This window comes from Carettochelys insculpta, chromosome 12, assembly GCF_033958435.1.
Source record: "Carettochelys insculpta isolate YL-2023 chromosome 12, ASM3395843v1, whole genome shotgun sequence".
Lineage (NCBI taxonomy): Eukaryota > Metazoa > Chordata > Testudines > Carettochelyidae > Carettochelys > Carettochelys insculpta.
The window spans coordinates 39,289,494-39,314,363 of NC_134148.1; the positions used below are offsets into that span (position 1 = coordinate 39,289,494).

General features: G+C 48.6%; 1 protein-coding gene across 1 annotated transcript; it reads right to left on the bottom strand.

The window, feature by feature from the left end:
- Positions 1 to 6: 6 nt before the first annotated feature.
- Positions 7 to 12,484, bottom strand: SLC51B (SLC51 subunit beta). Its single transcript, XM_075007113.1, has 6 exons — positions 11,571 to 12,484; positions 7,452 to 7,549; positions 5,074 to 5,448; positions 4,335 to 4,478; positions 2,839 to 2,929; positions 7 to 229 (listed from the first exon to the last, which is right to left on the bottom strand). Exons 2-6 carry the CDS (start codon positions 7,489 to 7,491, stop codon positions 7 to 9), a joined length of 873 nt encoding a protein of 290 aa, XP_074863214.1. The 5' UTR covers positions 7,492 to 7,549; positions 11,571 to 12,484.
- Positions 12,485 to 24,870: the final 12,386 nt, after the last annotated feature.

Below are 24,870 nucleotides of genomic sequence, written 5' to 3' on the forward strand. Positions count from 1 at the left end.
GGGCAGCTATACATCCTCCTCAGGCATGTCTGCATACAGGGTTGTAACATTGCCATCCTTCCACTGAACCAGAACCTCCCCTGGCTTGTGTTCGACGGGCATCAACCTTTGTGTTAAAGGATTCAAGTTACTATCCTCCTTCAAATCCACAAAGGCTGGTTTGGCTTCCGGGTCAGCTGGCTTTGCAGGTCCTGTGGCTTGTTTATACATGGCAGTCATCTTCCTCTTTCTAAGGAAAAGGAATTAAAAAGAAGGAAGAAGTGAACCAGCAGGCTCAGGGCTGCAGGTGTGGACCTGGCCTAGGTGCTGCTCAGTACTGCGTGGATGTGAACTGATGATGTTCAGTAAAGCCCAGGTGCCTCAAGTTATACAAGCGGAGTGAAGTGTTTTAGTGCATGCAGCTGCAGAGTTTATATGACTACACTGAAATCCAAAGAGAGAATATAATCCCCCACGTTGTCTAAAGCAGGGGTGGGGACCTGTTGTTGGTCAGGGGCCACTGATGCAGAAAAATCAGTGGGGGGCCACACGCAAGTGAGAAAGAAAACAACAGTAAAGACAAGATAAACAACAAAACACCCCCAAACTCACTCACCTGGCCCCAACAAGCATAGGGCTGCCCGGCAGTGTGATGAGCCTGTGCTACTGCTTCAGAGCCACAGGGGGACACTGAGGCTCGGAGCCTTGCCATGGGGCTACAAAAGGCTCACCCTGCTGCAGGGGACATTCTGAGTCTTTTGGGAGCAGGTTGGTGAGTTTCGGTTTGTATTTTTCCAGCCCGAGCCTCACTGTGGACTGGATCCAGGGGCTGGATCCCGATGTGGGTTTCCCATCGTGGTCTAAATCAAGCACCTCACACTAGCAGGTAATCAGGAAAATCCAAGTTGCAGCAAGATGGTTTTACAGGACTTTGCTGCTGCTGCTTTCTTCCTTCTGATTCAGGGAAAATGCTAATGACTAAAGCTGGAGCGAGGCTGAGCAAATCATAGAATACTAGGACTGGAAGGGACCTCGAGAGGCCATCGAGTCCAGCCCCCTGCCCCAATGGCAGGACCAAGTACTGTCTAAACCATCCCTGACAGACATCTATCTAACTTGTTCTTAAATAGCTCCAGCGATGGAGATTCCACAACCTCCCTTGGCAATTTATTCCACTGTTTGACCACCCTGACAGTTAGCAACTTTTTCCTAATGTCCAACCTAAACCTCCCTTGCTGCAGTTTAAGTCTGTTGCTTCTTGTTCTTTCCTCAGAGGCCAAAAAGAACAAGTTTCCTCCCTCCTCCTTATGACAACCTTTTAGATACCTGAAAACCGCTATCATGTCTCCCCTCAATCTTCTCTTTTCCAAACCAAACAAGCCCAATTCTTTCAGCCTTTCTTCATAGGTCACATTCTCTAGACATTTAATCGTTCTTGTTGCTCTTTGCTGGACCCTCTCTAATTTCTCCACATCTTTCTTGAACTGCAGTGCCCAGAACTGGACACAATACTCCAGCTGAGGCCTAACCAGCACAGATTGTTGCTTCTGGAGAACACTGCCTAAGCCCCGGCTCTGTGATACCCGACCAATGTGTTTGAGCGTAGCCGAGTGGTGTTATTCCAGCAGAAACAAGATTCTGAGGGCTGAGCCATTCACTGCGTGTTATCTGACACTGACTAAATTGCACTATTTCTCTAGAAACCAAATGGGGAGGCACAAGGAGGGGCAGCTTTATCGATCTTAGGTTCTTCTTCTGTCCAGTGTCTGAGCTACTCACAGTCTTTTTTAAATTAGGTTTTTCCCAGTAGCAGCTCTGTGAGTTAGGGACATGTTGTTAACCCCATTTTACACATGGGGAAAGGGAGGCACAGGACGGCTAAGTGACATGGCCAAATCACACAGGAAGTTGGTGTTAGAGCAGAACAGAACTCTGAATTGACCAGCTGGCCATGCTTTCCAGTCTAAAGGAGTGAGCCTAAATCTGGGATTTTTTTCCACCGAAAGGGGCTCCTGGCTGGGGCAGGGGGTAAGGGAGCAGGAGAGGGTGAGGGGTGTGGGCTATAGGAAGGAGGTTGGTGCAGAAGGGGGCTCCTGGCTGGGGCAGGAGGCTGGGGAGCAGGAGAGGGTGAGGGGTGTGGGCTATAGGAAGGAGGTTGGTGCAGGTGGAGATTCTGCATTGGGGTAGGGAGTTGGGGTACAGGACCGGGTTCAAGGGGCAGGCTCAGGTCAGGAAGTGCTTACTACAGTCACTTGCTGACCAACACCATGGCAGGGCTCAGGCACGCTGCCTGCACGCCAGGGCCCATTGCCCCTCCTGGAAGCGGATGGCTCCTGGTACTGCTCTGCGTGCCCTGAGGAGGAGGGTGCAGCGTGTCTCCATGCACTGCCCATGCTTGCAAGTGCTGCTCCTGCAGCTCCCAATGGCTGGCCCTGCCTCTCCACTCCCACCAGGGGCTGCAGAAATGTGCCAGCAGGCAGCTGCTCCCAGGAGCAGCCTGGAGCCATGGCCTGGAGGCCGCCTGCCTGAGCCCTGCTGCGCTGCCGGACTTCAGCAGCCTGGGGATCGCAATCCATGGCAGAGGCTCCGGGATCAACTCGTCGATCACCGTCAATGGGTTGGTCGCCACAGATGTACATAATTATGGATTTGTTTTTGCAGGGCTCCCTTGGCTGCAACCCCTGCATCAATGCAGCCCTGCCTGCCGCCCTCAGGGGCACATCCCCAGAGTGCTTTGCCCGGGGTTTGGCAGCTGTCCCTCCTGCGTACGCTGCCAGCGTCTCCATGGCCTAGTTCTCCCCTGTGCCCCTCCAGTGGGATTACAGCCTCCTTGCCCCCCTACAGTTCTGAGGGCCTTACCTGTTTGCCATGATATTTATCCCCAGAAGCAGAAGGCCGAGACACAGAACCACCAAGGCCAGGACGAGAATGGAGTAGTTCCAGGTGGACGCTGGAGGGGAAGAATCATTGTCCCAGCTCAGTTCTGTCAGGGCTGTGCTGGGCTGCAGGATTAGGGGCATGCAAAGGGGTCTGGGCAGAGTTGGCTACATGGACTCATAGCGTTTGAGTCCCCCGGTCTGAGCTCCTATAGCTCCCAGGACCCCTAGCCCCCCACACTGGTGGGCTAGACGCAGATGGAAATGAGCTGGACTGCAGTGTGCCTTTGTGAAAGAGCAGCAGGGTGTGCTACAGCTCCAGCCCCTGCATTGGCCGGGGTAACCCTGGCCAGCCGCCCGCACTCTGAAATACACCTCAGAGTGGGGCTGGGACTTGGGCCCCAGGAGAGGGAAGGAGTCTCAGGTGGAGCAGCTGCCTGAGGAGGCTTATAAGTAAATGGTCCAGCCCTGAAGTCCTTATTCAGGTGAGACTCCATTGACTTTGGGAGCTGGCCCATTACAAGGTAATATTTACTGATCAAATTCCACGGCATGCCTCAGCTCTCCTGCACGCTCTTTGGCTTTCATACCAGAGGGGTTTTTTTTCTGTGCCAGCTCCAGCACCAGCTCCAGAGCAGGCTGCCCTGGCTTTTCCCCTTAGGCACTTCTAACTCTGCTCCTGCCCCACAAAAGCCAAGGGGAGCTTTGCCCTTTTTGTATGGCCCTCAGCCCAGCTCGTATCAATCCAGGCCTTCTGCTTTGCTGCAGCTGCCCAGGATCACAGACTTTTGCTCTCATGGCAGGAAGAAATGCTGGGCAGAAAGGTCAGCCAGCAGACTGGTGCCGTTTCCATGTGGGCCGTGGAGGTGTGTGAGGGTGAGCAGGGTATTATTTGCCTCTTGATTCTGGAGGACCATCCAGAACCAGGGAAGGCCCAAGATTTATAACAGGCTCTGGCGGGAGATAGTCAGGAATTTTCTGATGAAGCAAGTTTTTGGAAAAGGCTGATTTATCAACGCTGAACTGGTGTCTGGGAAGAGCTAGTTTTAAAATCACCCAAATGAAAAAAGAATGTGGAAAAAAAGTTTCAGAATTGCCCAAACGCCCTATTTTGCCGTTTCATTTTCCAGCTCAAAATTACTTTTCATTTCAAAATCGTAGTTAATCTTTGTTTTTTGGAAAAAGGTTAAAAAGCGGTTGGCCTTGAAAAAAACATTTTGAAATGATGAAATCTAAACAGTTTGAGTGAGCCAATCCCAATTTTTCCAGATTACTGGTTCACAAACATTTTCAGGGTTTGCAGTTTTCCATCCTGATTCAGCACAACAAAAGATTTCTACAGCTCAAAAGCACTCATGGGACAGGCATCCCACTTCTGGCCATCCCTAATTCCCCTCATTATCTGCCACGAGGCAACGAGGTTCACAACCAGACACCGCAGCCCCCTGAACGTCTATCATGCTGATTTATGGTACCTACAATCTTCTCTCCGGAAAAACCACAGCATCGCCTGTAATTGTTCTTGAGACATAGCCATTCTGGGTGTAGTATTGCCTGCCGCTTCCTCCTCAATTTGCGTGCTGGCCAGAGCAATAGGGGAGTATCTGCTTCTTTCTGCCATTGCTGTGGATCAAACAAAAAGATGGATTGGACGTCTTGGTTCTGTTGCAAGTGCACAAGACAGAAGAGCCTCATTACTGATTCATGGGGCTGACCTTCTCACGTCACTTGCACTCAAATACACAACACAGGGTTTTGTGGGCACAGCCAGCTGCAGAAGTGAGCTTGCTGACAGAGTCTAGACTTAAACATGGGGCTCAAGTTATGCCAGGAACATGTGCCCGAGAGAAATGGCTGTGATTGCTCCAGTCACTAGCAACCTTTGTTATTAATCAGGTTTTCATACCGATGGCCACTCAGGAGCACTCTTACCTTTGATTTCAGGGAGACTGGACTAGCTCAGAGTTTGCCTAAATGCCCTGAGAAATCTGACGTTGATTTTCCACCCTATGGGACCTGAGGTATCAATACCTATCGGCATGCTTCTTGTCTGGGGGGACTGCTGTCTGGCACGCAGCACTGATGATTTTCAGCTGATTGGCTGACACTGCAGAGCCCCTTTGTGTGTTATACACAGGACTGCAAATTCAGTGCAAGTTATTAGCAAGTGTTGCCTGTGTTGAGCGAGACTCTTCCCTAGTTGGTGTCTGACACTTACCTGGCTTCTCATCGCAAATGCTGTGCCCCCTACTGACTTGCCACTGGGAGCTTGGGCTTTTCACATTCCCCAGAGAGGCTTTATGATCATCTGCTGTCAGGTACACACGGGTGCTGCCCCCAGAACGCAGCATGAAATTAACACACTCCCAGTCTGCATGTGCTGCGCCCTCACAGGGACTTATCCGCGCTCGGATGGTGCCTTCTGCAGACAGACATTTCCCGGTGCCTTCATTGAGCAAGGAATTGCCTTGCCAAGACCAGCGCTGGAACTCTGAACCGGGATTACAGTCCTCTAAAAGTAAATTCTCATTTCTTGGGCTGGTTTGTAAACACCGCTTGACTTGAGCGTTTTGAATGAGAAAACCCTGTGTGCCTGCAAAGAAACCAGAGCTGGGGGTAAAGACACTAATCAAATCAATGAAGGGTCCTGTGGCACCTTATAGACTAGTGCCACAGGAACCTTCGTTGCTGTTACAGATCCAGACTAACATGACTACCCCTCCGATACTAATCAAATCAAGTGATCTCTATGGGGAGCGGACAGGACTCATGCAAAAGCCACACACATGACGAATTGCGTGGAATTCAGCTACCCTCTCTTGGAAGGGCTGAGCCAGCTCTTGCGGGATCTGGACCTGTCGTTGGTCCGATGTTTCAGCTGGAAGGAAATCCACTATAGGCCTTTATAAGCTGCTGCTCTACAGGTGGGAGAAAGAGGCTCTCCACATCCTCATTTACGACCCAGCCGCTCAGCTGCATCTGTGATCTGGCTCTCTTGGCATTTGGGGAAATAGCAAGTTCAGCTACTAGACTCTTCATGGTTTGACTAGGTCATCTGGGCTATTTCAGTCCTAGTGCATCTCTGCCGTGGGCAGTTCTAGAAAGTCTCCCACTATAGCCAATGACTCTGGGCTGCACTTTTCCCACTGTCGATAACTGCCCTGATGTTGTGGAAGTGCAACAGTTTAGCTGAGGGGAGACTTTGAGGTTACTCCAGGCTTAAGCCAATACCAGTTAGAGGAAAGACAGCCCTTGGCTTAGACCACAGGCAGCCAAATGATCAGTGTCAGAGCCCCACATGTATATACAAACACATGACTTTGTAACCCAGAGGTACTGAGACAGCTGACAACGGACAGTGAAATCCTTCCTACAGCTTACGCTGAGAGCCAGCGGGGCTTTTAGCTCATGCTGTAGAGGCACACAACTTTAGCCCTTAATATTGCAGGCTCAATCCCGCCTGCTGACTAAGAAGGCCCGTCTGCTTTACCACTGCACACACTGGTGCTGTGTGTACGTGTGCCTGTGCAGCAAAGTTAATTTGGAATAACGGCCACTATTCCAAAGTAAGTTTGTGAACATCTGCACTGCAAAGCCGCCATTTCAAAATAGCGGACAGCTTATTTTGAGTTCTGTAAACCTCATTCTACAAGGAACAGCGCCTATTCTGAGAGCGCGCTGTATAGGCAGGGAATAGGGATATTTCAAAATTGGGGGGCCTGTAGCCTGACCAGCCAGTTAGCCACCCAATCAGTGTGGATGTGTAACTTCCATCAGGTAGGCTCAAACCTGGGCCCTTAGTGCAGACATCTCTACAGCGTGAGCTAAATGCCACCTGGCTCTCCACTTAGGCTGCAGAGGACACTTATTCTTTCTCTGTGACATAGTCCAGGGACCACTACATGGGACAGTGAACCACACCTGGTGCGTGGGTTACAGATGCGCCATTTCAGAATCAGCTATTCTGGAAAATCTCTTCTGGAATAGCTTCTTCAGCAACAACATTGCTCTAGACAGCCCAGGCAGTACCTGTGTTTGCCAACGGCCGCTCAGGCCTCTCCAGGTGAAAACATCCCTTTTCAAGCAATATGAGGCAACTGGGGATGCATGTGTAGGGAAGCAAGTGTGCGTCTCAGGAGACAGCTGCACTCCGGGGAAGATGACCCTGCCACAGTCGATCTTCCAGAGTTCGATTAGCACGCCCGGGGTGGGGGGGGAATGCGCTAAATCCAACTTACAGGGCACCCCCATTGACCGCGGTACTCCTGCCCCTCCCCGCCCCGGTAGGAGTAAGGAAGTCTGTGCACCCATCAACCTCCCTTACTGGAGACAGTGCAGAAACCCAAATTCAGGTATGTCAACTTTAGCTATGTAATTAACATAGCTGGAATTGCATACCTTAATTCCACCTTCCCCTGCAGTGTAGACCTGCCCTAAGTGGGGCACCTGACATTGTCCCAGAATGATTCACTGCGTAGCCCTAATCAGCATTGCTGTCTGCCCAGCCTGACATGGGTAAGAGTTCAAGACAAGGTGCTGTCTTGGTGTTGGGGGCAGCTCTCCTCAGGCTGTCGTTTCTCCAAGCAAAGACTCTACCTTGCGCCAGTAGAAAGAAGAGAATCCTAAGGAACTTCATAGTGACAGGTACAGTTCGGAAATGCAGAAGGCTCCTTCAAAGTGTGGTACTTGGAAACCTGGGGAAGAAAAAAAGCCAAGAGGTTCTGGGTCCTCCTGTGACACCTGGAGAACTGGGTTGTGGTGCTTTGATAGTATTCGAGGTCACTGCCTATATTGGGGTGTCCAGTATGTTTGCCAATAGCCACATGTGGCTCCTCCTGAGAGCTGCATGCAGGGAGTGCTCTTGGTGGGAGAACCCAGCAGCTCTGGTGAGTTGCTGGCATTGACAGAATGGGAGTGCTGGGGGTGCCTGGCTCTGGGGGTAGAGGGCATTTATTCAGAGCTGCAGAGGGGCAGGGGGAATGTGGCGAATATGGAAAGATGACAACCACAGGGGCAGGGATCTTTGAATTCCTGTTGGACACTGCTGGCCTATTTCAATGCAAAATAATGTTGCTGCTCTAAAAAGCACAGAGGGATCAGAGCTGTTAGGCCAGTGTGTCCCTCTTCCAGTGCCCTCTTCCATCTCAGTTTAATCACATGAGCAATGGGAGATCCAGCCGGTTCCACTGCCTGATTGATCAGCCCATTTGGAACTAGGTTCTGATGTCCGGCTGCTGTGCTGATTTCATCTCACTACACCAGGCCGAGCTGACTGGATGGGATGCAGAGGAACAGCTTCCCCTGAGCAGCTCTTGGTCTGCAGCCAGAATCCTTTCCTCCGCTCTTTCCTTCAGCGGCAGCTGCTCCCCTGCTGTCCACCACAGGAGGTACAGCATGAGGGACGTACAGGAGCGTCTGCTGCCAGTCAGAGAAAAGCAGAAGTAGTGCCCAGGCCTTGGGAGTGGAGAGCTCAGCTAGTGGAAGGGGAGGAGGCAGCTCCTGAAGCCTGGCTGAAGGGAGATGTCTCCTCTTCCTTCAATAGCTCCAAGAAGCAGGCACCACACCTCCTCTCAGCAGGCCCAGCATCTGCCACATGTCCAGTAAGTCCTCAGCTCCTACATTCACACTGCCCTTCGTCCCACCAACATGCCTCCGTCCTGTCTGGAGGGATATTGTGTCCAGTGGCTGTTCAGCCTCTGTGGCCGTCAACCCTTTGTTGACATGGAGGGACTAGTCGTCGTCACGTGATCTTGCCTGCTAAGATCTGGACCAATGAGAGTTAGTTTACTCAGCTAAAAACTCTGTCACTCCCAAACTACTCTGCATTTGAATGGCGACTTATCTCTAGCTATATGATTCCTTGTCCGTGAGCTACCCCAACTCTGCATGTTATTAATTATTATTATAGTCACTGAGATTTTTTTCATCCATTCCATCCTCTGGCTTTAATTTGCAATATCTTATCTGCTTTCTTCTGATGTCAGAGCTGCCCGGGTAAGTTGCTTCAATTGCCCACCAATGAGTCATGTTGCTCAGCGTGTGCTAATCAGGAACTTGCTGGCCGTCTTACGTGAAACTTCTGTCCTACTGGTTATTCACCTAATGAATGGTTTTTTTTTTTTCTGGCTGCAGGTCATGGATTACAATTTCCTAACAATTCAAAGTTCATGTTTTACAGTTCACTAAGCAGGCAGGCTCATTTCCTCATGACAGAAAGTCGTGCGATAGGCAGTGCCTGGGCAGAGGTGGTTCTGCAATGCTTCTTTTACAACAGTGCTGCCTTTTAGAGCAGTGGTTCTCAACCAGGGACACGTGTGCTCCAGAGGAGGACGGGAGTATGAAGAGGTCTTCCGAGGGTACTTTAACCCATCTAGATATTTGCCCAGTTTTACACTAGGCTATGTAAAAAGCCTAGCAAAGTCCATGCAAATCAAAGTTTCACACAATGACTTGTTTATACGGCTCTACATACTGTATACTGAAGTGTAAGTCTGAGGTTCATATCCCGGCCAGTTTATTTTGTGACTATATGGTAAAAATGAGACCAGCAGCCATTTTTCAGTAACAGAGTTCTGTGGCATTTTTGTGGTTTTATGTTTGATATACGTGAGTGTAAGCGGGGACTACACAGGACAAATCAGACTCCTGGAAGGGGTGCAGTAGTCTGGAATGGTTGGGAACCACTGTTTTAGAGAATGGGGCTAAAACCCCAGAGAGGAAGCTGGGTTACCTCACTCTCTGTTACACTTACAGGCTGACGTTCATCACAGCAAGAACAGGCAAACTACAGGGTGTCACAGGAAACAGTTTAGCTGAATGTTACCCAGGGCTGGCCTTAGTGAAAATGGTACCCTGGGCAAATTTGTATTTTGGCTCCATCCTCATTGCACTGACTCCTAAGGGCTTCCCACTCCGCATCAGCTGTGGGCCCTGCTGCCTCCTCCACTGTTTAATTGCCGCTTAGCCCTCTCACAAATCTAGCACTGGCAGGGCAACCTGCTACAAGTGTGTGCTGCCCAGGTACTCCACTCTGAAGGCAACACCACCCCCTGCAGCAGAGCAGGAACAAGGGTGGCCTTGGAGATGGTGTATTGTCGCCCTTACTTCTGTGATGCTGCTGTGGCTTGTGGCGCGTGTGCTCGGTATATGGCTCAAGGATGACTTTGCGCTGTCACAGAGGAGCTGCATCTTGCAGAACCCACAGTCCTCTGGCTACTTGGCCCGCTGAAATGCCATTGCAGATTTTGAGGGGATGGAGGGAAGGCAATCTTTACCGTGATTCCAGGGCATACTTGGGTACCTGAAAACTGTAGGGGTTTTTTTGCAGCTAAATTAGAAATTAGCTATTGATTTCAATGCACACATCAATCCCCAAACATAGTTCCATCAATAACAGTTGACATTTGCAGATAAAGAAAGCAAGAAAAATGCTACTTTTTAGGCTACGTCTACCCTTGCCCCCTCCTTCGAAGTAGGCCTGGTAATCAGGGCGATGGAAGATTACTAATGAAGTAATGAACAAATTCTCCCCCATGGCAATTTCAAAGTGTCAAGCTTCAAAGCACCAGCATGCCGTGGAGCTGCAAACTCAGTGATATAAACTTCTGAATTGGGCTTCTTAAATCAACACCTCATAGCTGGATTTAGGATATTTATTTTGCATATCATGCCCAATGGGGCTGACGGCCATCATGGGCCCAGGGGCAAGGTGGGAGGGGGATTTGGCTTCCCATCCTGGGAAGGGGCAGGGCCAAGGCCAAGGGCAGAAGGGGTGGGGCTTAGGGCAGTCCCTCCCCCTGTGCATGGAGCAGGAACACAGCACTCTGTGGTGTTTCCAAGGGGCCTGGAGCTGCGGCCGCCACTGCTGTTATTTCAGCAGGGGCAGTGGCTTGAGCTCTGGGCCCCTTTAAAATGCCAGGCCTGGGGGCAACTGTCCCTTTGCACCCCAACCACATCAATGGACCTGATCATGACACTTAGCGGTTTTTGCTCTTTGGTTGTAGTTATGTTGGTACCTGGATGAGCACCAGAAGATGCCTGAGGTAACATCTTCCATTGGACCAAAGTTCCTGGGTGAAAAAGAGCCATGGAACCTCAAGGAGCCCTCGTCCCAGCCTGTGGAACTCCAAAGGGCTCATCTCTTCCACCAAGCAACGTTGGTCCCAAACCGAGAAAGGATATTACCTCACCCACCCCCGGGCACTGGAAGAAATTTTGTGGCGGGGACCCTGAGAGCGGCTGAACCAAACTGGAAACTCTGCATGCAGTGGAAACCACTTCAAACCAGGGGGCTCTGCAGCAGCACCCCACACGCCCACCTTCCTGCTCTGTGCTTTAACGCTTTCCGAGCTTGAGCTCTTGCATCTCCGCTGCTCCTGTCACTAAGAATTATCCGACCTCCCCTCAGAATGTCTGATACTTAGAAAAGTTAAAAAGTTACACAAATACCCACACACTCCTCACATGGCTTCTCCAGGGGCCCTCCACCCCAGGAGACTGGGGAGCCCTCCCCAGTACTCACCACTGCACCAAGGCTTCAGCAGGGTTCAAAGGGTGAAGACCAAGACTTTAGCAGGGTTCAAAAAAGAGCTAGATACATTGATGGAGGTTAGGTCCATCAGTGGCTAGTAGCCAGGGTGGGTGGGAATAGTCCCCCAGGCTCTGTTTGTCAGCGGGTGGAAATGGATGTCAGGAGAGGGATGGCGTGATGATTACCTGTTCTGTTCAGTCCTTCTGGGCCACCAGGCGTTGGCCTCTGTCGGAAGGCAGGGTGCTGAGCTTGATGCACCTTTGGTCTGATCCAGTGTGGCCGTTCTTATGCTACTCCCACCAGAGGAGTTACTTGACAGAGTGGGTGCCTCAAGATGCAGCTTGGATGTGTCTTTTTGTTCTCCGCCTCCCTGCCTGATCCTCGCTGGGCTGACTGCAGACCTTCCCCTCCTTCAGCCCAACTGGCTGGCTGCAGGAAAGACCATGTGGGACATATCAAATACGCCCCCATCAGCACGTCGCCCTGAACCCTGGTTAAAGGCCGGCAGTGGAAGGTGACCGTCCATCCCATTTTAGCTGGGACTGTCCTATTTTTTGCTCCCTGGGGAGCACCCTGAACTCTTTTTTTTTTTGACAAACAGGCTCCTTGGCCCCTAGCTTGCAAAGCAGGGAGCTGAATTTTAAAGAGACAGCTGGCCTTTAAAGCAGCACGGGCTGTCTGTTTAAAGAGCCATCTGCAGTGTGTGGGCTCTTTAAACGGATCGTTTAAACACATGGTTGCCAGCAAGGGGGGGGGGCAGGGGTTAGGAAAGGGGGAGGGGCAAAGTTGTCAGAAGCCAAAATCAGGCTGCTGTGCATGCTTTGCTGGCACTGCCTGAGGAAGGCAGAGGAGGCTGTGTCTGCAATAGTCCCCCTCCCCGACCGCCCAATACACTGCTGGCAGGTAATCAGATTGGGACAAGGCCCTATGGCAGGGAATGGGGGCAGCCACTTGGGCGAAAGGAGGGACTGCTGCTGGGGGGGTTGCACTTAGCTTGGTAGCCCACAGGATGCTCAAGCACTCAAGTCTCTGAGGTAAAGACCAGCTTGACCCAGACCAGGGGTTAGATGGGGGATCCTGGGGATGGATGGGGTCAAGGCTCAGGAGGGCGCAGACAGGAAGAATGGGACAAGGAAGGTGAATCACGGAAGAGGGCTGGTAGGGCTGGATTAGCTCTCCTGGAGGCAGCACTGTTAGATTTTGTGAGCCCCTGTCCCCAGGATCTGGGCTGAGCACAAAAATCAGGGGTTCAGAATATGGGAGGGTTTGCTCCAGGCTGGACCAGAAGGGCAGGAAGTGAGGTGGGGTTAAGGTGCTCCAGCTAGGAGGACATGCTCTGAGTCAGAGCCTAGGGTGAAGGGTCTGGGGTGCAGCATCGCATTTCACCTTTCAGAACCCCCAGGGTTCCTTAGGGTTCCACTCCAAAGTCCTTAGGGTTCCACTCAGAAAAAAGTTCTGTGCAATTTCGCAGGTTTTTTTCACACAATTGCAATTGCTCTCTTTGTATTAAATTGCAACATTGTGAAAACTCAAGTGGTGAGACTGTGACATTAATAGCGAATGTTTCCCACAATCCCAACACCCAACCCTGCAAACCCTTACTCATGATAGAAAACCTCATGCAATGGGGAGCTGAAATAACAGGTGCTATGGGCCATTGAATCAAACTGCAGGCCTGATGCAAATTTCAAGCCCGGGTTGCAGCTGCGATCACAGGACCTTTAGTTCTAGCACCTGAACTTGCAATCTGAACAACCGCACATGAGATATTTTGTGAGATCAGGCTCCAGATATCATGATCTCAGGCTCTGGCCAACAAGTCTATATTTCTACTCACCTGTTGAGCACACCATATTGCATAATCAAAATCTGTGTCCGAGAACATCGCAAAGACTCTCGCTTTACTTTATTAAAGCTTTTATTGGGCTTTAATGGTTTAGGCTGTTTACCAGGAGACCTACTGGGCTCAGCCTGGATGCAGAACTCCCAGTGATGTTGACAAATGCCAATTTTTTTACTCGGTTGGGGACCAATCAGAGCAAGAGGCCAGTAGGCCTTGATGTTTGCAGTCAATGTCTTCCAAACTACTCACCTGTGATTTACTTGCTGACACCAGCAATATAGACTCAGTGCAGCCTTCAGAAAGGCCATCTCTAGGGATTATCCAATAAGGGACTATTTATGTCCATCTGTCTTCTTGCCCCATCATCATACAAACTATGACAATACAATTACAATAATCAATTTTGGAGATTAAGCACTTGAGAAAATTGTTTTTTTCTTGTCCCTGTTCTGCTGGACTTAGTGTATGGTCAAGATTAGCTATGAATTGCATTACACCTTACACGTCATCCCAGGTATTGCACCTGAAGACTCCAGTCCTAACTGTAGTATTTAATTTGCATGTACTGTGCAATACTTTGTATTCAGAAGCCATAATTTTTTGTCCAAAGAAAATCAAACTTTGGAATCAGTTCAAGCAAAATTATTCACAGCTGGGAGTAAAACTGTGTAACTTATTAAAGGAAAGAACAACACTGACTCAGAAAGGAACTTTTTATCATTTTTAAACTCTTCCATAATTAAAAATCTAGGAGCAAATCTATAGAGTATTTTTCAATCAGACTTTATTCTGGTTTTCTATACATAGGAGCTTAAACATTTAAAGGCTAAATCCTTCCTCCCTTCAAAGTCCCTTTCTTATCAATAAAAGGACACACACACTTTTCTTAAGAATATCGTGTAGCTGTTAGATGACAATCTCCAAACATTTCCATAATTTTAACTTGAAAAATACAAAAGAAAGAAAATTTCCTTTAAAAAATACCTGAAAATTAACTCACCAGACAGCCAGAAGTTCTCAGCGAAAAGGAAACCGCATTTCTCAGGTAAAACTTCACAGCATGAAGCTTTGACAAGCACCACTCAGTATGTTGCCTTAGCAGTTCGATCTTTGCTTCTGTGTTCTGTAAATCACATGCAGTGATTCATTCATGTGCTCCTAATCATGTGGCAGAGGAAAAGCAATGGGTATCTTTTTAAAGTCCCAGAAAATAATACACCTGGTGCTGTTAGTTCCTGTGACAGTGCAGGGAGAGTGAACTTTCCCCAAGATGACCTTTAAGAATGTTCAGTTTGTTTACTCAAGCTGTTGCATAATCAGTGTCAAAAGCAAGGTCTGAATGATGCTTGTCACATTACTCTTTTACCAAAAAAGCTACATAATATGGTTTTCTTTGGAGCAACCTTTGTTATGTGAAACCTTCCAAGCCGAGGTGGAAGATGATGTATTGGGATTCTGTGCACAATCCTTGACCTACCTCCATCCCATTAAAAACACAAATGCATCAAAGTAAATTAATGCAAAGACTGTATTAATGCAAATTGCTGCATTAATAATAAAACAAATCATCTTCCACATTCAGTCTGCCTCATTTTTTTCCACCTAGAAAATTAATGTGGCTAGCTGTCCACACCACCCCAACCAGGTGTTCCTGGCTAATCTGGGCAGCTCTAGTATTGCAAGAATGGTTCAGTTGTTGCCCCCAATTTTGTTAAACTTGACCATTACCCACGTTCTTCCACTTCTTGATCCTGTTACAACCCAGTTTTTCTACTGTGGAGGCAGAGAGGCCTTCACGACAAGAGGCACAATTCCAGAAAGCAGAGATAACCCAAGCCAGAGGTAAAATTACTCTATTGTTAAGGGCTTTAAGTTTCAGCCACTAGTGAGAACTGGTTTAAACCTACGTTTGCAACTGATCCCATAAGCTGTGAAAAAATGCTGAAAAGGATCTGCCGTAGACCACAGTGATTATCTTTGGCTTTCTGCCAAAGGCAATTCATGTCACACTGTGAGAAAGTAGACATTTTGCTAATTAAGGGTTAGGACTAACTATTGCAGCTCATAAGAAACTTGCTTATACATAGACATTTAATCATGCTTTTAAGAATGGGTCTGATTCTGATTAGCCAGATTACACCACAGAATGTTCACTCATTACCAAGCCAATGAGAATATAGTTTTCTAATACTACAGAGCAAGAGTGTTCATTTCTCCAGTTTACCCACCATTAATGGAGGGGGAAAAACTCACTAGACCTGAAAGTCCTGCTACGATAAGCTTCCCCCATATCTGTAACTATCTGGCTTTATTCTTTATGTTTTCTCCTCCACCAGGCCTGGCTTTGGCATGCGCGTAGTGATAGACAACCATTGGCCCACGACAATTGGGTGTTATTGTGAAATAAATGTACGTGGCTGTGGGCCACAAGTTGTTTGTGAAAGTTGTAGATGATTGAGTTGGGGCTAGACACGGTGGCCAGTGTGAACAGTGCCGCATCAGTGCATGCCAGATGAGAGGGAGAAAGCACACCAAGATCTCAATAGTGTGGCATTGGTAAACAACACTATCGTTTTTCATAAGGTAGGAGAACGTAATTGTACAAGGCCTTGTGTTAGCTGAGCAGGTGGGTAAATAATGCTCCATCACAATGGATGTGGCAAGTATCATATCCCCAGGCTGTAAACCACATGCTTGGGGAGGAAGGATCCACAATCTTCTCAGGAGTGCAGGTAGGAATAAATATGACTAAGTCATGCCACATCTGGATGGGGTAAATCCTGCTGCATTGTGAGGTACAGGGATAGGGACAGCCAACGACTTTGAAACTGGAGGCGTTAAAAAAGCTCAGAAAGCTTCTGTCTCACCATACATTTTGCAATCACTAAAAGACACATGGACAAGAAAATGAAAGAGGAGGGGAGAACATTGGTCATCCCTTGGGAGAGAAAAGTGGGCAAGGAAGGGGAGATGGGGGCTCCCATGTTGTCTGTGGGGGGGTGAGGGTTGGGGGTTTCCATGTTTTCCCCTTTGAGCAGTACAGCTGAGAGTTCCCCGTGTTTGCTCCCCATATATTTGCAGGGATTGTATTTTCCTGGGAACTGCCCTCTGTGTTGAAGTAATGGGCATTTTTCCCAACTCCCCTGCCTGATACAATGAGCTCTTATGTTCCAGAGACTTTTGACTGCTACCTTTCTATCCCTTATGGGAACTCTTCAGCTCCACCCACAACCTAGTTCTAGGCTGACCTATATCAACTGCCAAAGGTGCTTGACATGATCCATCCATTGACTACACACACCGTATGACTAGAGATACTTTTCGACCTCTCTGGTATTTTTGAGTTTATTTTGCTAGCAAACGTGCTCATATGATGCAGCTTTGTGCTCCATTTCTCCCCCAGACTTATCTCTAGTATTTCTAGGAAGAACATAGACTCTGGCCTTGACATTCCAGCTTTGCTTCTCAGTTTGTATTATAGTTTTCTGATCCCTTCAGTGTCTTTGACCTCACACGCCTGGTTACAGAATAACTAAGCATTTTTCTGGTATCATGTACAAATCAGAGTTCAAATCCAGTATAAAATCAAGGTCTCTGAGCTTTTTATTTGAATACCAATAAAATGCAATAAACATTTATATCCAGTCAAGACTTTAACTACCATACATGCGCACTGCGTACAGTGTGTAAAAATAAAATAGCTAGTTGTGCTATGCAGTCACATTAATTGCAATGACTCATTTCTTGGGACTAAAATGTTCTTGAGTGACCTTCAAACCTTTTCATGAAATTACAGACTCATAGAATCCTAGGGCTGGAAGGGGCCTTTGGAGGTTTTCTAGTCCGGCCCCCCACCCCCGCCTGAAGCAGGATCAACCCCATCTAAATCATCCCAGGCAGGATTTTGTCAAGCCAGGACTTAAGCCCACAGTGATTCCACCACCTCTCTAGGTAAAGCAGTTCTAGCCCCACAGAAACCCCTGAGCTGAAATGTTGATACCACTGAAGTCAGTGGGGTTATGTCTAAATGGCGGGTGGGGCACTATTTTACTCACCCCCGCCTTAGGCTGAAATGTAAGTACCATATTTGTATTCAAATTCATTTATTTGATGATAAGATGGCAGAAAGTCAGCAAGTTTTCTGTAGTAGTTGTGATATTTTTGCATATTTTTGTAAGTAAGTAGTTTTTTACATAAGGTGTATCTTATCATAGACTCATACAGTTCTAGGGCTGGAAGGGACAGAGCAGCCAGACCTCCTGGCCACACTCTCAAAAAAACAGACACTCTGAAGCACAGCATACAAGGCTGCCCATTGTTCTGGCTGCCCTGTCTGTTGAGGGAAGCCCCACCCCCTTGTTGCAATACGGTCAACCAAATGCATTTTGTGTGTGCACAGGATAAGTTTTGTAGATGAAACTGGGGTTTTTGCCAGCAAAACTTGCTAGTGTAACTGTTGCCTAAGTGGTAATGGAGAGAGAGCCGTGTTAGTCTGTATTCTCTCAAAACAAAAAAGCAGTCATGTAGCCCTTTAAAGACTAACAAAATAATTTATCAGGTGATGAGATCTGAAGAAGTGGATCTGTCACACAAAAGCTCATCACCTAATCAATTATTTTGCTAGCCTTTGAAAAGCTACATGACTGCTTTTGTGGTTTGTAGCCATAGTAATTATTCTGATCTTGTTCTTTACAAGAACAGAACATTGTTTAAGTTACAAATGTCATACTGACATACCTGGGTTGTTGGCCCCAGGGACAGAACCTGCAAGTAGAGGGTTTAAAGCCCTGTACTCTACCCTACGAGTTATAGGGCAGTTGACTTTTAACCAAGGCTGAAGAGCAGAGAGTTCACTCACCCCGGATGCCTCTGAGTCATACATAACCATTGTTAGAAGCATGCAGGTTTCACCAAAAGAATTAATGTTTCCAATGTAGCAGCTACTCTTCAGTCTTGCTCAGAACCAGCAGGCAGCCAGTGACTTCGGTATCACACCCTCTTTTGCTTGAACTCTTTCTATTTAATCGTTACATATTGCACTATTTCTAAATATAGCCAGTTTAAAACATATCATCAAAAGCTACAAGATCATGTTCAAGAAAGAGAGTAAGATTCTGTGCTGCTGGTTGTCAGGATGATCAAAGAAAGCAAATATAGATGTGGCAGAACAAAACACTTAGGTTCACAGAACTCCATGTGTGCAGCTGAAATTTCCACGAAGACTCATTCTGAAAAGGAGCAGAACCTGCTATTTTGTGGCTCTATCATATCAGGAACAAACAGTAGCAGGGAACAGTGATTAAAGTATCTTCTGAAAAGAATGGACAAAATAAATTTAGGGAGCCAAAAAAAAAAAAGGCAAATGTAGTGCCCATCTTTAAAAAAGGAAAGAAGGACAAGCCAGGGAACTATAGACCAATCAGCCTCATCTCTGTTCACAGGAAAATAATGGAGGGGATCCTCAAGGAATCCATTTTGGTGCACTTGGAAGTGAGGAAAGTGATCGAGAGTAGTCAACATGGATTCACCAAGGGCAAGTTGTGCCTGACCAATCAGATTAACTTCTATGATGAGGAAACTGGCACTGTGGACATGGGGAGGTCAGTGGATGTGATATACCTTGACTTCAGCAAAGCTTTTGATACAATTTCCCTCAACATTCTTGCCCATAAATTAAGGAAGTATGGATTGGATACATGGACTACAAGATGGATAGAAAGCTGGCTTGATGGTCAGGCCCAGTGGTCAATGGCTCGATATCTGGATGGTGGTCGGTTTCAACTGTAGTGCCTCTAGGCTTCAACATCTTTATTAATGACCTGAATGAGGACCTGTATTGCGCCCTCAGCAAGTTTGCAGATGACTCTAAGCTAGGGGGAGAGGTAGATACGTTGGAGGGTAGGGATAGGCTCCAGAGTAACCTGGATAAATTGGAGTATTCGGACAAAAGAAATCTGATGCGGTTCAACAAGGAGAAGTGTAGAGTCCTGCACTTGGGATGGAAGAATCCCAAGCATTGTTACAGGCCAGGGACTGGTTGGCTAAGCAGCAGTATAGCGGAAAGGGACCTAGGGATTATGGTGGATAAACGGCTGGATATGAGTAAACAGTGTGCGCTTGTATCCCAGAAGGCTAATGGCATATTGGGGTGCCTTCGGAGGAGAATTTCCAGCAGATCTAGAGAAGTTGTTGTTCCCCTCTATTCAGCACTGGTGAGGTTACATCTGAAGTACTGTGTCCAGTTCTGGGCCCTCCAGTATAGAAAGGATATGGATGTGCTGGAGCAGGTTCAGTGCAGGGCAACAAAAATGATTAAGGGGCTGGAGCACATGACCTGTGAGGAGAGGCTGAGGGATTTGGGTTTATTTAGTTTGCAGAAGAGAAGATTAAGGGGTGATTTAATAGCAGCTTTCAGCTTCCTGAAGGGGAGAGCTAAAGAGGAGGGAGAGAAACTGTTTTCAGTGATGACAGATGGCAGAACAAGGAGCAATGGTCTGAAGTTGCAGAAGGAGAGAACTAGGCTGGATATTAGGAAAAACTACTTCACCAGGAGGGTGGTGAAGCACTGGAATGTGTTGCTTAGAGAGGTGATGGAATCTCCATCCCTAGATGTCTTTTAAGTCCCAGCTTGACAAAGTCCTGGCTGGGATGACTTAGTTGGGGTTGAGCCTGCTTGAAGCAGGGGTCTGAACTTGATGACCTCCTGAAGTCCCTTGTGTGATGGAGTGGGGGATACCTGTGTGTATGTGAGTGGCTCACAGAGGGTGTGGGGCTCCTGCTGAGGGGAACCCTGACGACCAGGTAACACCTTTGTACTAGAGACAAAGGAGGAGGTGGAGCCTGAGGGGTTTGAATTGGAACTGGGAGTTGGAAGCAGTTAGTCTGGGGCTGGGAGAGAGAGAGAGACAAAGGAGGGGGCCAGGCCCCAGCTCTGGGGGCCCCTCGGGGCCTCCTCTCCCCAACATGGATTGGACTGGCTGTCTCTGCCTGCTGCACTAACTCCTCTGTACGATGCTGTGTCCTGTCGGCTAATAAACCTGCTGTTTTCCTGCTGAGTGAGAGACTCTCCTGCCTGCGGACAGGGTGCAGAGCTTGGGGGACCCCAGAACCCCATCACACTCCTTGCAGCCTATGATTCTATGATTGTAATTAGTGTGTGACACATTTAATACCTTAGTGAATCATTTACAGGGCTGAGGTGATGTACAATCTTGGCTTTTCATGGTATTTTGGGCCTCTTTGTGGTCTTTCAATATCCAACACTGAAAATGCACTTAAGTCCAGCAACATTGTTGTTCCAAAAGCTAATTGGAACACATCACCTAATCACCTAATTGTAACCCTTCTATTAAGGCCAGGTGCCTGCCAGAAGGGCCGGGTTCAGCTCCTAGGGGTCTCCTGTCAAGGATACAACCAACTGGCTCAAGCCCCCACCCAGTGGCCTGTGACAATCTCACCCCACTTGCTGGGTGCCTGTAAGGCAGTTCTCCCCCCACCCCTCGCAAGCACAGAGTCTAAAATAGAAACAGCTTATTGAATGACAATAACCTACCCCAAGTTTACGGTGACAGATGCAGTATATCTAAACAAAGGAGAAACAAACCCCTTTAACAAGATACCATCCCCATACGCTACCGAACCAAGTCTCTTGCTGGGGCTCTTGGCCTTTACCCCACACACAGTTACAGGGTGCACCTCTCACAGTGCAGTCCCGGACCGAGAGCCCACTGATACATCACCAGGGCAGCACCAGCTGTCCACTTGTCTGCAGCATCCCACTGACTGCCACCTGCTGGCCACTGGCTACTCCTCCTACCAGCCACCTGCCGGTCACGCCATCTGTCCATCCGCTGCTCCCTTAGCGGCTGCCCACCGGTCGCCAACGTCTGCCGCTCCTCCTACTGGCCGCCTACCAGTCACCATCGTACGCTGCTCCTCCTACCAGCTGCCCGCCAGCATCCACCAGGGGATTGCCCTGAGGCAGAACTCGGTGATTTCAGCTCTGCATGGTCTCAGCTGCCACTCTGTGATTTCAGCTCTTAATATCTTCAGTGTGGAGTTTCATGAAAACCCTAGTATCCAGCTCTATCTTTCAACAGGTAGGGAGGGCTAGTCAAACCAGGCTTATAGCTATATGGCCCAGGCATAGGCAGGGCCAAGGCACTCAGCAAGCTGGCTCAACTAGTACCCCTCCCCTCCTGCCTTACAATGCTTTAAACCAGGGAGCCCTGTGTAATCAATGTCTTATGCAGCTATGGGGTGGATGTGGGGTGTCTGGGGTAGAGGTAGTACCTTTGAGGCTCCGGCAGCTGCGCCTTTTCAGGCGGATGGAAGCACCGGTCCTCACCCACCACTCAACTGTCACTGTTGGCTCCTAGCAGCTGTTGTGCATTACAGCGATGCCATCCCCCGGGCAACTGCATCCACTTGCAGGCGAAACACAGTGAGGGGGTGTTGCCAGATGCTACCAGTGTGGTGCTCTGCTCTCTCCAATGTTGGTATCACTCGGCTGCGTGCGTGTGTTCCCTCTGTGCGCTGCCCCAGCTCTGCAGATAGCCGACACAGCAGACCCGAAGAGAATCCCCAATGACCGCAGAGTCTAGTAAGGCGCGAAGGCACGTCGGCCACGTTTATTGCCATATTGGACACAATAGTAGTTCCCTGTAGACTTCTTAGTCTAAGTCAGGGCATACTACAAATATGCACCCACGGTCAATGGACTCGGCTCAGTCAGTGGCAGGACTTTCTACTGCCCCCTCGGCCGGACCCAGACCACACCCCAGGAGTACATTCTTATACACAGGTACAAACAATTTACACATCACTCCTGACGTATTAAGGTACAACCCTTCTACGTAGTCAGGTGCCGCCTCTCACCTTGTACATGTTGGTTCGAATAAAACAACTCTATCCATCATATTACCCTTTTGCCCCTGTCATTGGGATGGGTCGGCCTATTCTTTCTTATCTGTGGAACGTTCCAGGGTAGGGTGCTCTGGTACCATGTACCCACTTCAATATGCTAGGTAGATATGTTTATGTAGCATCAAGCCTCTTCTTACCAACTTCTGTGAGCAATGCATTCCTTTAGCTCACAGCTGCACTTTGCTTTCTGTTAGCAAAGTCTTGACCATTACTTTGGTTCAGGCCTAAGGCCTCATACTGGGCCTGTACTTACTACAGGGGGGTCTGGTCTGTCTCACATACTGACTTTATGGAGGGACTTGTTCCTTCTCCCTTCTAATGCACAGTCTCAACAGCGGACCAGGAGGTGTGGTGCTGCAAATTGACAACTCCTGTGAAGGTGGAGGAAGATGCCCCACTGCCTTGTGGGTTATCCTGGGAAGGAGTAAGGCTAAGGGAGTAAACCTTGACAGAAAATCCAGAGGGGAGTCCTAAGGCGGTTCTGTGTCAACTTCTGGCATTGACCTGGTAACTCCTGCAGCTGAGCTGGTACCAAAAGTAGAGGTTATCCTTTTCTTTGGACTATATCAGTAAAGCTGAGAGGGGGGGCCTGGTGCCTGGGCAGCCCAGGGTCTCCATAAAAATTGCCCAGGCTCACGCCTGGAGAGGTACTCTATCATCGCTTAACAGCATTGAACCAAAACAGGAGGCAACAGATACCGGTTATAAGCTCTTGCTCAATTGGCGTAGAGAATGAGCACCAGGGGTTGCTTCTGACAGTGGGAGAGCTCATCGCATCTCATTGGACAGTCACTGCCTGCCTTAAGCTGGGCAGCCCCCAGCCGGTAGGGTACTGTCTCTCCACAGTCCACTTGCCTCACTGGGTGCATGAAGCTTAAGGTTCCCAAACCTGACAAGTGACTGAACTGAGCACCAGCCAAACCAACAAGAAAATTATTAAGAAAAGGAAATCATCAAAGTTTCAAGTTTGCTTGTTGGAATGTACAGACCATGTTGACCAGTTTGACTGAAGATCTTCAGGACATCAGTGACACCCGAAAGACCACTGTCATCAACAAGGAACTGAAGAGGCTCCAAGTTGACATTGCCACTTTGCAGGAGACACGACTTGCAGCTTCGGGATCCCTAAAGGAAAAGGACTACACTTTTTTCTGGCAGGGCAAAGCCCAAGAGGAACCCAGGGAGCACGGTGTCGGCTTTGCCATCAGAAGCACCCTTCTGCAAATGGTGGAACTAGTCACAGGCAGATCAGAAAGACTCCTTCAGGTCAAACTTCAAACCTGCACCGGTCCCATCCACCTGATCAGCGCTTACGCTCCAACCCTGAACAGCACACCAGAAGCAAAGGACAAGTTCTATGACATGCTCAGTGCCGCCATAGTGCAAATATCTACTCGTGAACAATTGTACCTTTTGGGTGACTTCAGTGCAAGAGTTGGAGCCGATCATGACTCATGGCCCTCTTGCCTAGGTCACTTCAGTGTGGGAAAATGAATGACAACGGACAGCGTCTCCTCATACTTTGCACATACTACAATCTGTGCATCACAAACACATTTTTCCAAACCAAGCCACAGCACAGAGTGTCATGGAGACACCCACGCTCGAAACACTGGCACCAATTAGACTTGGTCATCACCAGATGCAACAACCTCAAAAACGTCCTCTTGACATGCAGCTACCATAGTGTCGACTGCGATACAGATCATTCGCTAGTCTGCTCCAAGCTCAAGCTGAGACCCAAGACACTGCACCATTCTAAACCAACTGGAAGGCCCTGCATTGATGCCAGAAAGATGGCAAACTCAGAGAAAGCTGAAATGTTCAGAGAGACCTTTAAGGAGAATCTGCGCAGCAGCACTGTGGGTGGTGATGCGACATCCAGATGGCAGCATCTGAGGGACATAATCTACAATACGGCCTTGTCAGTGTTTGGAAGAAGAGCTAGAAACACAAATGACTGGTTCAGAGCTAACTCCGATGAGATGATTTCAGTCATCGAAAAGAAGCACACTGCACTTCTGGAGTACAAACACTCACCAAGCCAGAGTAGCCAGCAAGCACTCAGAGTAGCCAGAAAAATAGTAGAGCAGTGCCAACAACTACTGTCTTAAGCTATGCAGCAGTATCCAGACCTGTGCTGACTCTAGTAATCTCAGGGGACTGTACGAGGGCATAAAGAAGGCAATGGGACCCATCCAGAACAAGACGGCACCTCTGAAATCCAAATCTGGTGAGGTCATCACTGACAAAGCCAAACGGATGGAGCGATGGGTCGAGCACTACTCCGAGCTGTACTCATGTGAGAACACTGTGGTTGATACAGCCCTCAATGCCGTCGAGCTCCTGTCAGTCATGGACGAGCTGGACCAGGAACCAACTGTGGTCGAATTGGAGAAAGCTATTGACAGCACTGCAGTAGGAAAGGCCCCAGGCCGGGATGGTATACCACCAGAGGTAATCAAGTGTGCCTTGGACACACTCCTGGAACCCCTACATGAGCTGCTGTGCCTGTGCTGGAGAGAAGGTGAGGTTCCACAGGATATGCAGGACGTAAGTATCACTCATGATTGATTGTTCGCTCGTGTCATCCTTGGCAGACTCCAGAAGCTCGCTGAGAGTGTGTATCCTGAATCCCAGTGCGCATGCCGCACTGAGAGATCTACCATTGATATGATCTTCTCTCTGAGGCTGCAGGAGAAATGCAGGGAGCAGAG

Bases quoted from the DNA above. Each gene is read 5' to 3' on its own strand.
- SLC51B (XM_075007113.1), bottom strand. From the start codon at position 7,491: ATGAAGTTCCTTAGGATTCTCTTCTTTCTACTGGCGCAAG. The intron at 4,479-5,073 runs GTAAGTGTCAGA...TTTGATCCACAG, and splicing joins CATTTGCGATGAGAAGCCAG to CAATGGCAGAAAGAAGCAGA. The intron at 2,930-4,334 runs GTAGGTACCATA...CTTCCCCTCCAG, and splicing joins GTTTTTCCGGAGAGAAGATT to CGTCCACCTGGAACTACTCC.